This window comes from Canis lupus, chromosome 13 (assembly GCF_011100685.1).
Source record: "Canis lupus familiaris isolate Mischka breed German Shepherd chromosome 13, alternate assembly UU_Cfam_GSD_1.0, whole genome shotgun sequence".
Classification (NCBI taxonomy): Eukaryota; Metazoa; Chordata; class Mammalia; order Carnivora; family Canidae; genus Canis; species Canis lupus.
Genome location: NC_049234.1, coordinates 35669697 through 35684709, shown reverse-complemented (window position 1 = coordinate 35684709; position 15013 = coordinate 35669697). Strand labels below are relative to the sequence as shown.

General features: G+C 43.0%; 1 protein-coding gene across 1 annotated transcript in view; it reads left to right on the top strand.

The window, feature by feature from the left end:
* The window catches only part of TRAPPC9 (trafficking protein particle complex 9), a 544705-nt gene that overhangs the window by 53574 nt on the left and 476118 nt on the right, over positions 1-15013 (top strand). Inside the window, 1 exon segment of the mRNA XM_038555604.1 lies at positions 13351-13567. Within this exon segment, the coding sequence (XP_038411532.1) occupies positions 13351-13567 (217 nt within the window).

The following is a 15013-nucleotide window of genomic DNA, read 5'->3' as shown; positions in this document are numbered from 1 at the left end:
GAGGTAGGACTGGATCCTGGGTCTCCAGGATCATGCCCTGGGCTGAAGGCGGCACTAAACTGCTGAGCCACTCACGCTGCCCTAATTTTTTAATTAGTAGGAAATGGTAGGTGACAACAAGAGAAAGTGATCATAAGAAATTGAAGACCTTGTCCCGGTGGAACAAGCCGCACACCTTAGCAGGTAGGAGAACACACTGTCGGACGAGTCATGTGTGCTCATCCTGGAGCCTCTGCCTGTTGCAGACCTGGTCGCCAGGGACTGTTCTGGGCCATTTAAGAACATTTTGGCTCGTGATTCTCTTAACTAGAATCGATGACCTCTTTGTCTCTGGTTAATTTTCTCGTCAAAGCCATTTAAATTTTGTGCAGGCCACTCCATTCACATGGGAAAATAGCCTCTTTAAACTTCTTGCTGTGGTTCCTTAATGAAGCTGTTGCTAAGGAAACCCAGCAAAAGCTGGTAGATATGCACATGATAATTGTAACCTCAGAACTTGATGTCAGATTAAGCTCAGAATCAGAGACATGGGGAGATTCAGGAAAGGCTTTTGACGCGGAGGGGGGCAGTGTAGATACAGCCGAGGTAAGACAGCAACGTGGCAGCAGGGCAGCGGGCTTGCAGGATGGCGTGCGGGGAGTTCAGAGTTCTCACGGAGAAAGAAACAGGTGCATGGGGAGGGAGGAGAGCCGAGTTCCTTCCTGAGAAGGAAGAGGAGAGAGGGAACATATGTCTGCTTGAACGAGATACGGGCGTGGCCTTGTATTTAGGAGAGGGGTTTTGTGGGGAGCAGGAAGGAAATCGGGTGGTGAGGAGTCGTTGCTGGAGGGACATGAGCAGATGGGCCTTGGGTGGGGAGCTGCCCGCGAAGCCGTGGGGTCTGGCCCAGTCATCTTGTGGGAGCTCTGTGCATTGAGGGGTGGGGAGGGCTAACAGCACGGGCTAACAGACGTCCAAGACAGAGCAGATGCCTCCTGCTCTAGTGGGACCCTGGATCACGACCTGAGCTGAAGGCCCAACTGCCCCATCATTCTTTTAGTTTTTCTAATGCTGTACATTGTAAACGAAAAAGCAAGCCTGGGCTTCTTGAGGGCAGGACTGTGTATCATGTATCTGTGTATTCCTAAGATCTTATTCATAGTAAATGCCAGATCTCTTGTTTGTTAAATGAATCTATTCACAACAATGTCTGTCCTCCCGTTTTCTTTTCTTTTTCTTCTTAAAGATTTTTATTTATTTATTCATGAAAGACACAGAGAGAGGCAGAGACACAGGTAGAGGGAGAAGCATGCTCCATGAAGGGAGCTCACTGTGGGACTCAGTCCTGGGACTCCAGGATCACGCCCCAGGCCGAAGGCAGGCGCTAAACAGCTGAGCCACCCAGCGATCCCCTGTCCTCCCATTTTATAAACAGGAAACCCTGATTCAGGTTATGCTACCTGAACACATACGTGAATGCGAGAAATTGGAGGGGGCACTATGGATGATACTGGGAGCTTATTCAGGAAGGATTCATCTTTATTTCTTTACCACCCCCGCCCCCTTGGGTATATTCAGTCAGATGCTTTAGGTCAGATGCGTAGCGTAGCTAGGGCTGTCAGTTTCAAATTAAATTTCTAGTATGACTGCTGTACTTGAAGCCTAATTCATATGAATCTTTGAAGAGGGTCATGTTTAAGGAGCCTGACTCATTAGCCCGTGTGTTTATTAAATAGCTACAACTGTAAGTGATGGAGCAGCCCTCGTGAGAAGCAGAGAACTGTCGCCCATGGTCGTGTTGGTTGGCTGCAGTTGTAACCACAGCCAGCTCTTGGCATTGTCTAGCATGCTCATCACGACCTGCTACAGGGAGCTTTCTAAATACTTCGCCAGTCATCTGTTGAAACAGAGCCACAAGCACTGATGAAGTCTTAATGAATGGAACTCATAAGGATCAAGATTTAGGTTCATCCTATGAAAACATATTTCTTTTTTTTATTTTTTAAGATTTTATTTATTCATGAGAGACAGAGAGAGAGAGGCAGAGACCTCAGCAGAGGGAGAAGCAAGCTTCCTGTGGGGAGCCTGAAGCGGGGTTTGATCCTGGGACTCCAGGATCATGCCCTGAGCCAAAGGCAGACGCTCAACCACAGAGCCACCCATGTGTCCCTGAAAGCATATTCTGAGAGTTGGTGTTGGATCCACATTGAAGAGGGTGGTAGTGGAATCCACTGTTGGAGATTTACATGGTGTCATATGCCTGCATGGGAGCCCAGGGTTCTACAAAATTCAAATTCTAGGGGCACCTGAGTGGCTCAGGCAGTTGAGCATCTGCCTTTGGCTCAGGTCATGATCTCCAGATCTTGGGATCGAGCCCCATGTCAGGTTCCCTGCTCAGCAGGGAGTCTGCTTCTCTTCCTCCCTGTGACACTACTTTGTGCTCTCTGTCAAATAAATAAAATCTTTAAAAAAAAAAAAAAAACCCGAATGGATAAAGAAGATGTGGTTTATGTATACAATGGAATATTACTCAGCCATTAGAAATGACAAATACCCACCATTTGCTTCGACGTGGATGGAACTGGAAGGTATTATGCTGAGTGAGGTAAGTCAATTGGAGAAGGACAAACATTATATGGTCTCATTCATTTGGGGAATATAAATAATAGTGAAAGGGAATAGAGGGGAAGGGAGAAGAAATGGGTAGGAAATATCAGAAAGGGAGACAGAACATGGAAGACTCCTAACTCTGGGAAACGAACTAGGGGTGGTGGAAGGGGAGGCGGGCGGGGGGTGGGGGTGACTGGGTGGCAGGCACTGAGGGGGGCACTTGATGGGATGAGCACTGGGTGTTATTCTGTATGTTGGCAAATTGAACACCAATAAAAAATAAATTTATTATTATTAAAAAAAAAAACCCGACCCAAAACAGAATTCAAGTTCTAGCCCAAGGGAATCGCAAGTGGGAAACCTTATGGTGGGAGGGAGCATGGCTGCTTCGAGGCTGAGACATCCAGGGTTGGGCAAGCAGCATGCCCGAGGAGGTGGCAGGAAACAGACTATGCAGGCTTTATAGGCTGTGTGCAGTTTCCCTTAGGCTTTATCCTAAGAGCAGTGTACAGCCATCAAGGTTCTTAAGGGCGTACAGTGCTGTAAAGGATCACTCTTCTGCATGTGGAGTGCTTGGAAACCTGTGAAAGGCTGGGCAGGAGGTGATGGGATGATGTAGAGGAGGTGGCTTTGAGCTTTGACCGTCAAGTGGGCCTTCATCCTAGCTCTGCCACTTAGTGGCTAAATGACCTGCATGGCTTACTTAAAGGGACAGAATTTCTCTAATCAGTTGAACTGCTAATGCCCCGACTTCTCAGGATTATTGTGAAGTTTCAGTGAGATAACACGTCTGCAGAGAACAGCATGGTATCTGAGCATGGCTCAGAGTAAATGTGTGTGAGCAGCTTTTGGGGTGTGCACACCCAATGGGACTTGGTCACTGATTACAGACAGGCTGTGAGCAAGTGGAAGGTACAAACATGATGCTCCATGCCTGGAGTGTGCAAGTGGCTGTAGGTGGCCTGGAGCCCTGAAGGACGGCAGCTGTGGGAGGAAGTCCATGGATCAGCTGTGTGCAGGTGGAGGTTGATGTGCCTTAGGAGCATCTCAGTGAAGTGTCGTGGGTCAGCTGGATTGTACAGCTGTGGCGCTCACCGAGGAGGTCTGTCCCTGAGTGAGCATTGTCATAAAATCCTTGATATCCGAGGACCTCACAATATTGATCACTGAAAGTGATGACATACTTTATAATACAGGTGAATGGTATTACCATTTCTGTTGTTGAAACTCGTCCTTCTTTTTTTTTTTTTTTTTTAAAGATTTTATTTATTTATTTTAGAGAGAAAGTGAGTGTGTGCACAAGCAGGGGGAGGTACAGAGGGAGAGAGTGTCTCAAGGAGACTTTGTGCTGAACGTGGAGCCTGGCACAGGGCTCGATCCCACGACCCTGAGATCATGACCTGAGCTGAAACCAAGAGTCAGGCATTTAACTGAATGAGCCACCCAGGTGCCTCCATATTTCTTTATCACGTATTTCACTAACTAGATGCTTACTGAGCACTCACTTTGTACAGTTCTCACCTGGAGTCAGGTTCAACAGTTAAGTGCCAGCAAATCTGCCTTTTTTCCAGGAAGGAAGCCCGTGGAGTTGGTAGCCTCTATAATTTGCCTAATTTGGAATTCCAGTTTTTGATTTAATTGGTTCTATTTTATGTTGGCCATTTTCCTGACAAGAGAGACATCTTATCTCACTGTCATGTTCAGATTAGGTGTTTCAAGAATTGTGGATTTCATCCAGTCTATATATCTTATTAACCTTGTAGATTATTTTCTCATTTTTTGGGTTTGCCCCTTTCTTAATTTTGTATGCCTATGTAAGTCTCTATCCTATTTGGGCTCTTAATTATTTTATTTTTCTCTAAAATTTTTAAAAATTTGACTGTAGTGGACACAATGTTACATTAGTTTCAGGTGTAAAGCATAGTGATTTGACAAGTTTATACATTATGTTCTGCTCACCACAAGTGTAGCTGCTGTTTATCCCCATACATCACTATCACAGTATCATTGACTTCATTCCCTCTGCTGTGCCTTTTATTCTCATGACTTACTCATACCTTACGTGGGAACCTCTACCTCCCACTCCCTTTCACCGATTTTTCCCATCACTCCACTCTCTTCCCCTCTGGCAACCATCAGCATGTTCTCTGTATTCATAGGTCCGATTCTACTTATTTTGGTTTTTCATTTGTTTTTTCAGATTTCACATATGAGTGAAATTATATGATATTTGTCTTTCTCTGTTTGACTTGCATAATAGGTCCATCCATGTTATTGTAATAACACAATCCTTCTTTATGGCTTTGTAATATTCCATTGTGTGTGCATGTATGTATGTATCCTTCTATCCATTATCTGTATCCTATCCTTATCCGTTGTCTATCAATGGACACTTGGCCTACTTCCATATCTTGGCTGTTGTAGATGATGCCGCAATAAACATAGAATTGTATATGTCTTTCAAATTAGTGTTTTTGTTTTCTTTGGGTAAATACACAGTAGTAGAATTATTGGATCATATGGTATTTCTATTTTTAATATTTTGAGGAATCTCCGTACTCTTCCACAGTGGCTGCACCAGTTTACATCCCCACCAACAGTGGATGAAGGTTCCTTTTTCCACATCCTGGCCAATACCTGTTATTTTATGTCTTTTTGACTGTAGCCATTCTGAAATGTGTGAGGTGATATCTTATTGTTGTTTTGATTTGCATTTCCCTGATGAGAGTGATGTTGAGCATCTTTTCATGTGTCTACTGGGGGCCTTAATTATTATAATTATTATTTTTTAAGATTTTATTTATTTATTTGAGAGAGAGAGAGCATGAGTAGGGGGAATAGAGAGGGAGAGACAGATGGAGAAGCAGACTCCCCACCGAGCAGGGAGCCCAATGCAGGGCTTGATCCCAGGACCCCAGGATTATGACCTGAGCTCAAGGCAGGCGCTTAATTGACTGAGCCATCTAGGTGCCCCCGTAATTATTTTTTTTAATTAAAAAATGTCTGTTAGAACATGAAAGACTCCTAACTCTGGGAAATAAACTAGGGGTGGTGGAAGGGGAGGTGGGCGGGGGGTGGAGGTGACTGGGTGACGGGCACTGAGGTGGACACTTGACGGGATGAGCACTGGGTGTTATTCTATATGTTGGCAAATTGAACACCAATAAAAAATAAATTTAAATAAAAAAAATGTCTGTTAGTAGAAAAAAAAAGTCAAATAATACATAAATCCAGAAGATAACTATTGTATTTTCTGTTTTGGCAGTATCACAGTCTACCAACTCTCAAAAACGGTCTTTGCATGTTTTCCTTAAAAATGCTGATTAAAAGGTAAAAACTTTTACCTCAGTTTTTCAGAATATATAGCAAGAAAGTAAGGGGAAATCCTAGGGGCCAAAACTACTAGAAAGCATAAATCCTGGAAGGTGAGTGAGCCTCAGACACCAGCAAATACTGTCTGACTCTGGGAACACAGTTTCAACACCCCATATAGGAGGGATAGGAGGTAAGCCTTCGGCCTGCCCCAATTGGGAATTGGATAGAAGACCCATGTGTAAGGACAAGACTCCCCCAAGCCATGTTCAATGAAAGGGTGAATTGGAATAAAAAATTCCCACTCCTCAAAGCAAGAAAATAAGGAAACTAAATCTTTTTGGAAGGAAAAAAGCAACCCAAACAGAGGATTTAATTTAAAGTTATCCTCACATGAGAATGACCACAAACTCTTGGCAGAAATACATAAATCCTCCTGGAATGAGAAATTGTGTTTTGAATGAATCAATGAACAGTCAATACAAAAAGGTCTTCAGAGGGTTCTGAATCAGGATGTTGGATCCTCAACATTACCAACATCACCTTTCTCCCAAGGTCTCATTTAAATATCTAAAGAGGGGGCATCTGAGTGGCTCAAATGGTTAACTATCTGCTCAGGTCATGATCTCCAGGTACTGGGATTGAGCCCCACATTGGCCTCCCTGCTCAGTGGGGAGTCTGCTTCTCCTTTCCCACCTACCCCCTGCTTGTGCTCTCTCTCTCAAATAAATAAATAAAATCTTAAAAAAAATATATCCAAAACGATTTTTTAAAGGAAAGAGCCATGTTCATAATTATATACATTGATAATACAGTATATTAGGAATTCAGAGGTGAACATGGAATACTCTCCTCTTTTATGGAGTTTTTATTCTATTTGAGGAGACAAATCTGTGTTTTGTGAGCTTGGTGGAAGGAGGTATTTATTACAGTCAGGCAGGAGAGGGTATGAAGAAAATGATAATGGGTGGGTGATAGTTTGGTTGTGTATGATCTTTTAGTTGGCTTTTAGTTTCAGGCTCCATGAGTTTTCATTGGAGGGAATAGATTTTGTGGAGAATACACTTAAAAAACTCAGGACTTTTTAGAATTAAAAGAACAAGGGACGCCTGGGTGGCTCAGCGGTTGAGCATCTAGATGCCTTCAGCTCAGGGTGTGATCCCGGAGTTCCAGAATCGAGTCCTACATTGGGTTCCCCACAGGAGCCTGCTTCTCCCTCTGCCTGTGTCTCTGCCTTCTTTCTGTGTCTATCGTGAATAAATAAATAAAAATCTAAAAAAAAAAGAATTAAAAAAATGCTAAGAAAGATGTACTCATAAAGTTTGTGCAGTCATCAAAGTACACCTAAGCTTGCTTGATCACTAAACCTAAAGATTGTAAAAGTAGGCAGGACTTCTTGAGGCCTGAGAAATTGGTTTCTAAGGTCATCCAAGAATGAATCCGAGGGAACCAGGGTGAGCAAAGTTAGGCTTTGACTTTGCCACTTTCGGGTAGTATACTTACTGAGGGTGTTGATTGTTCATAAAGTTTCATCTCTCTTTAAGGTTTGTCAAGGTGTTGAGCACATGGTCTGTACACCTGCTCTAGGAGCCTTTTAGGTATGTGCCTAAGAGTGTGGGCACAGCTATCCCTATGTCATCCATCCCTCCACTTGTCTTCAAATGGTGCTGGGAACTCAGCAGAGTGATTGCTTATTGACTTGTCTGTCTCCTCATGACCTTGTCAGCCATCGAGGGCCAGATCTTATGTAACTTTGTTTTGTTTCGATCCTTTCCCTTTGAATGATAAAAGCTAAAGAAAGATCCAGTTACTTTAACAGATGCTTTTTAAAGACAGGTCCTTGGTACAAACCTTGTAATCCTGCTTTGGGATGTAGGGAAGAGAGTTACATTCTTTCCTTTCTAAACTGTTTTGACATACATATATGGAAATTTGTGTAATTTTGAATATATATTTTCTCTCTGTATAATTACGGCTAGAAATAAATGTGGGTAGAAACAGAATGTGTTTTCCACACTTGAGAATGTACGATCTCCGCAGTTTTCTGCCTTGCTATTTCACAGTCATTGCTGGTGTGCCATCACCAGGCCAGCTCACAGGAATTGCCACAGCCTTGTTCTTTAGGTCACTGGAGGTGCCAATGTTTGAGATGACTAAAGGCTGTTGAAGCATTTTTGGGAGCATATCTGGCTGGCTAAGTTTGGATTAATACCAGTTACCTCAAAGGCATTAATTAACAATGGTATTTCCCATTTCTTGAACACCCATCAGGAGCTTTAAGCTATGCTGGCTGTTCACATTATTTCATTTAGTCTTTCTGACAATCATGATTAGATTTTATTATCCCCATTAATAAGGAAAGTGCCAAAGCTAGTAATGTGCAGATTTGAGAATGGCATTTGGGTCTTTCTGATTCCTGTGTCTGTACTGTCCTTCTTGATAGCCAGGAGACTCTTCATAGCTCCGAGTTTCTTGATAATATTAGTGCTTTCTTTGTAGTGGTGTGAATAAAATAGGTATAAACTTACTTTCCAGTTAGAAAAGGAATGGTGAATTCACATTTGAATTCCTCAGAGTCCATCTTTAGAGTAAACCTACTTGTCTTGAGTAGTCTTTTAGTTACTTTCCATTGGAGCTTCATGTAGATATCTGGGCCCTGGTGGGCTCAGCCTTCATGGCTGTGCAGTCTACTGAAAAATTAGAACAAAGAAGTGCTGATTAATACTCCCTAAAAGAGCAGTAGATTGGAAATGAGTTTGGGAATTTGATTTCATTTCAAATTTTTGTGAGGATTGACCTAAAATTTTGCCTGGGACTCTTGTATATTCTCCAGATTCTTAGGCTGTGGATGTCTATGGTGACCTGACGTGGCTTTGTCCTGAGGCTCACAGGGTCCAAGGCCAATGAGGAGCTTTTCAGTTAAGTGTTTTCCTGGGGCTCTGAAGCAGTTGTGCCCAAGATTTTTCCATTAAGAATCTTTTCTGGGGCTTGGAGTGATTGCACTTCCACTTATAATGTAGTGTTTATCACTTGGTTTCTCATTATGTTGAAATGATATAAGAAGAATGAAAGAGTATATTACTAATAAGGATATTCCAGTCTTTCATCTTTAATAGTGTCCATGAAAGAATCAGTGGGGACTCTGATGGATTGGAGGCCACAGCTTGTGATCTTTATTTTAGATGGTGGCCTCATTGAGGGTACTAGCTATGATGACTAATATTTTTACCTTCCCGAATATCTTTTTCCATATTTTAAACCAAAAGGGATAGCTGAAGTTCTGGGAGTTTCCAGACATGTGATAAAAGCATTAAGTATTCCTGTCTCTCCTGTGTAGACCTCCTTAGTCCTTGTTCATGGCTGCATCTCACTACACTGGAATCTCTCTGCAGCTGGTACTATATGCAGAGAGCAAAGACTGGGTCCTTTTCAAACTTGCATATGCATGGATCCTAGACCTAAGCATAAAGCTTCTAGAAAAAAACATAGGAGATATGTTTGGGGTTTTGGGGTAAACAGAAGTCCCTTAGGCAAGGGCACAGAAGGTGTTAACCATAAATGAAAAATAAATTGAGCTACTTTACAATTGATAAATTGGTAAATTGAACTCATTCACAATTCTGCCTATTACAAGACTCCTTTTGGAAAATAAATGGGCAGCAGACTGGGAAAAGATGACATTCAGAATATATTAAGAACTCCTATGACATAGACAAATGACTAACTTAAGAAATGATCAGAAAATTTGAACAAATGCTTTATAATGGAAGATATAGCAGTGGCCACTAATCATATGAAAAAACGTTTGACCTCATTAGTTATCAAGTAAATGCAAATTAAAGCCACCAGAATGGCTAAAATAGAAATGACTGATAACACCAAATGTTGGTGAGCACATGGAGTAACAGTAATTCTCATACATTACTGGTGTGAGTATAAAGTGATGCTTCCACTTTAGAGTATAGAGAGAATGTACTTCATAATTAAGGCCATATGTGACACATCTCCAGCCAACATCATAATGGTGAAAAGCTGAAAGCTTTTCCTCTAAGATCAGGAACAAGACAAAGATGTCCATTGTTGCTACTTTATTCAACATAATACTAGAACTTCTAGCTGCAGCAATCAGACAAGAAAAAGAAATAAAAGGCATCCACATTTGTAAGGAAGAGTAAAATTGTCTCTATTTGCAGATGATTTGATACTAAATAGAGAAAACCCTAGAAATGCCACCAAAAAAACTATTAGAATAAATAACTGAATTCAGTAACGTTGTGGGCTATAGAGTCAATATATAGAAATCTGTTGTATATCTATTCACTAATAAAGAAATGACATATCAGATAAAGGGCTAGTTTCCAAGATCTATAAAGAACTTATTAAACTCAACACCAAAGAAACAAACAATCCAATCATGAAATGGGCAAAAGACATGAACAGAAATCTCACAGAGGAAAACATAGACATGGCCAACATGCATATGAGAAAATGCTCTGCATCACTTGCCATCAGGGAAATACAAATCAAAACCACAATGAGATACCACCTCACACCAGTGAGAATGGGGCAAATTAACAAGGCAGGAAACAACAAATGTTGGAGAGGATGCGGAGAAAAGGGAACCCTCTTACACTGTTGGTGGGAATGTGAACTGGTGCAGCCACTCTGGAAAACTGTGTGGAGGTTCCTCAAAGAGTTAAAAATAGACCTGCCCTACGACCCAGCAATTGCACTGTTGGGGATTTACCCCAAAGATACAGATGCAATGAAACGCCGGGACACCTGCACCCCAATGTTTCTAGCAGCAATGGCCACAATAGCCAAACTGTGGAAGGAGCCTCGGTGTCCATCGAAAGATGAGTAGATAAAGAAGATGTGGTTTATGTATACAATGGAATATTACTCAGCTATTAGAAATGACAAATACCCACCATTTGCTTCAACGTGGATGGAACTGGAGGGTATTATGCTGAGTGAAGTAAGTCAGTCGGAGAAGGACAAACATTATATGTTCTCATTCATGTGGGGAATATAAATAATAGTGAAAGGGAATATAAGGGAAGGGAGAAGAAATGTGTGGGAAATATCAGAAAGGGAGACATAACGTAAAGACTGCTAACTCTGGGAAACGAACTAGGGGTGGTAGAAGGGGAGGAGGGCAGGGGGTGGGAGTGATTGGGTGACGGGCACTGGGGGTTATTCTGTATGTTGGTAAATTGAACACCAATAAAAAAGAAAAAAAAAGAAAGAAAGAAAGATGAAATAACCTGATTTACAATTGCATCAGAAGAATAGAATACTTAGAAATAAACTTAACCAAGGAGGTGAAAGACCTGTACTCTGAAAACTATTAACACACTGATGAATGAAATTGAAGGTGACACAAATAAATGGAGATATTCCATGCCCATGGATTGGAAGAATTAATACTGTTAAAATGTCCATACTACCCAGAGCGATGTACAACACTTGCTTGGATCTCTCTCCCCAGGTAAGAGAAGCAAAACAAACTATTGGGATTATACCAAAATAAAAGGTTTTGCAGAGCAAAAGAAACCATGAAGAAAACAAAAAGGCTACCCAGTGAATGGGAGGAGATATTTATAAATGATATAGCCAGTAATGGATTAATGTGCAAAACGTAAAGAATTCATAAAACTCAAAACAACTTAATTGAAAAATGGGTGGAGGACCTAAATAGACGTTTTTCCAAAGAGGTACAAATGGCCAAGAGACACATGGAAAAGCGTTCAACATCACTGCTCATCAAGGAGATACAAAATAAAAACATGATGAGATACCACCTCATACCTGTCAGAATGGCTGTTGTCAAAAACACAAAAACAAAAGGTTGGCAAGGATGTGGAGAAAAAGGAAGCCTCATGCACTGTTGGTGGGAATGGAAACTGGTGCAGCCACTAGGGGAAACATCATGGAGATTCCTCAAAAAGTTAAAAATAGAGCTACCACACCATGCAGTAATTCTACTTGTGGATATTTAAACGAAGAAAGTAAAAACACTAATTTGAAAGATATGTGTACCCCTATGTTTATTGCAGCATTATTTATGAAGCCAACTACTGCTTGGAAGTAGCCCAAGTATCTGTCCATAGACACACACACACACACACACACACACACACAGGTATATTACTCAGCCATAAAAATAATGAGATCTTGCCATTTGCAATGATGTAGATGGACCTAGAGGGTATAATCCTGAGTGAAATAAGTCAGAGACAAATATCGTATGATCTCGCTAATTTGTGGAATAGAAGAAGCAAACCAAATGAGTAAACAATTATAATGAGAGAAACAGACTCAAATTCAGAGAATAAACTAGTGGTCATCAGAGGGGGGATGGGTGAAATATGTGAGGGGGATGAAGAGGTATGGACTTCCAGTTATAAAATAAGTTACAGGAATAAACAACACAGCATAGGGAATATAGTCAGTAATATAGTAACTATGTGGTGAGAGATGGTAACTACACTTATGGTGAGCATTTGATAATGTTTGTAATTGTTAACCCACTGTGTTGTATGCACTGAAAATGCACTAATATATGTCAACTAATTTCAATTAAAAATTAAAAAATTAATACAAAAAATGAGGCTTCCACTTTAGAAAACGTGTGGTCGTCCTGTGGGCTGGGTGGGGGGGCAGAGAAGGAACGTGAACACAACCCAGGAGAAGGAGGAAATAACGTGGTGGAATCAGAAAGGCTGTGAGGATTTAGGGACAGTAGAGGCCGCTCACACCAGAGATCAGCGTCTGGGAGGGGCGGCGAGCAGGGTGCTGTAGTGGGAAGACATGGGCACCTGTCTGCTCCTTGGCTTATCCTGCCTGGAATGTCCTTGCCTGGCTGACTCCTTAGTCCTCGTCTCATTTCTGTTTCATCGTGCTCAGAGCCACACTTCGGTCACTTCCTCATCATTGTCTTCCCTGAGGGCAGGGGTCTTTCCCTGTTTCATTCCTTCCTGTGAGTGCCCAGCCCCAGGAGTGGCGGCTGCAGAGAAGGCATTCGATGAACTCATGTTGACGGAATGGGAACACAACACCCATCAGGGTTGTTGCATTTGGCTGGCGCACAGGGAGGCAGTGGGATCTAGAGTCAAGGGGCAGACTGGGGTGCCAGGGAGGCTCTGGGCTTGTGGGTATGATACTGAAGGGTTTCCCAGCATATCCCAGCTGGATGGCAGGCTCTGGACTGTGCTCTGGTCATACCAGCCCACAAAGGAGAAAGGACAGGATGACCTCGAAGAGGTGGGCCTCAGAGCTTTTGGGCCTTGCACGTCACACTGCTTCCATGCTTTTCTGGGGCGTGTCATCACGGTGCACTGTCCAGGCCCAGCCTTTCCCCAATGTTTCATCATGTCTTTGTTTTGTGAAAAAGCTTTTTTTATGTGTTTCCTTTCTCAAAAACTTTACTTCCTGTCTGTGCTTCAGCTTTCAGAGGAAGAAAAAATTCAGCGGTACAGCATCCTCTCTGAGCTCTACGAGCTGATTGGCTTCCATCGAAAGTCTGCGTTCTTCAAGCGTGTGGCCGCTATGCAGTGTGTGGCCCCCAGCATCGCAGAGCCTGGGTGGAGAGCCTGCTACAAGCTCCTCCTGGAGACGCTTCCCGGCTACAGTCTGTCACTGGATCCCAAAGACTTCAGCAAAGGTACTGAAAGTCTCATTGTTGGAACTAAAAATGTCGCTTGGACCCTGTTCCCTGTGGGTTGTTTGAGCACTTGCTCTCCTGGTTAGGCACTATGGTTGGCAGGAGGGTTCAAAGATGACTAAGCCCCATCCTGCCCTTGGGTACTTATGATAATACAATTATAATGAAAAGTAGTGCTGCTTTGCTTGGGGACTGGCATTCTTTTGGCTGGTCCCTTTCCTGCCCCTGGTAGTGGTAATTGGTGTTAAGGGCAGAAATAACTGGGGATACTTGGGTTGCTCAGCGGTTGAGTGCCTGCCTTGGGCTCAGGGTGTAATCCTATTTTGGGGATTGAGTCCCATGTCGGGCTCCCTATGGGGAGCCTGGTTCTTCCTCTGCCCGTGTCTCTGCCTCTCTCTCTCTCTGTGTCTCTCTTGAATAAATAAATAGAATCTTAAAAAAAAAAAAGGGCAGAAATAACTGGACAAGCCATAGACTTTGTGGGATTTACATTCAAAAGGCTCAGTGGTGTTGGTGGCAGAGACGTCAGAGCTGCGAAGGTGGGGATGAGCTCACTTAGGCCACCTTCCAGAGAGGTTTCATGGGGGGAGGTTAGTGTTTAGGAGGAGGGTATAGTTTTTAGAGCATTTACATGATTGCTCTGTAGAGAGAGGATAAAGGGTAAAGGTTTCTAGCTGTGCTGGGAATGGAGTCCCTTCACTGTGCTTCAGGGAGGCTGGAGGCAAGGTCCCACTTTCTCTCAGGTACCTTTTTTTGGTGTCCTGTGAATGTAACTCCATACTGCCTCCGGAGGGAAAGCAGACTGCCTGGGCTTTGTGCAGGTCACCCCAGGAGTTGTCTGATGTGTCCTGAGAGTTCAGAGTCGGAGGCCTTCTTCCGGGATGCTCTTCCCTGCTGCTCACTGTGTAGCTGCCAGCCATCCTTAAGGTCTTGGCTGGATGTCACTTATGCAGAGGTCCCCTGTGGCCCCTCAGCCTATGTAGAGTCTTTTTATTTCTCCTTTTTTTTTTTTAAGGTTTATTTATTTGTGAGAGAGAGAGAAGACAGCAGATGTATGAGCAGGGGTGGGGTGGGGGTAGGGAGGCAGAGGGAGGGGGAAAAAGAATCCCAAGCAGGCCCCACAACCAGCACGGAACCCATCATGGGGCTCAATCTCACAACCCTGAGATTGTGACCTGAGCCAAAACCACAAGTTGGACGCTGAACTGACGGAGCCACCCAGGCACCCCTTATTTTTCCTTTTTCATCGAATCCTGTTGTTCTTCTGTATGGCATCCCATAATCTGCAAGCGCATTTAAAAATCAGCTCAGGTTGGGGCACCTGGATGGCTCAGTCAGTTAAGTGTCTGACTTTCAATCCTGGCTCAGGTCACGGTCTCGGATTCGTGAGATCAAGCCCCACTTTGGGCTTTGTGCTGGATGTGGAGCCTGCTTAAAAAAAAAAAT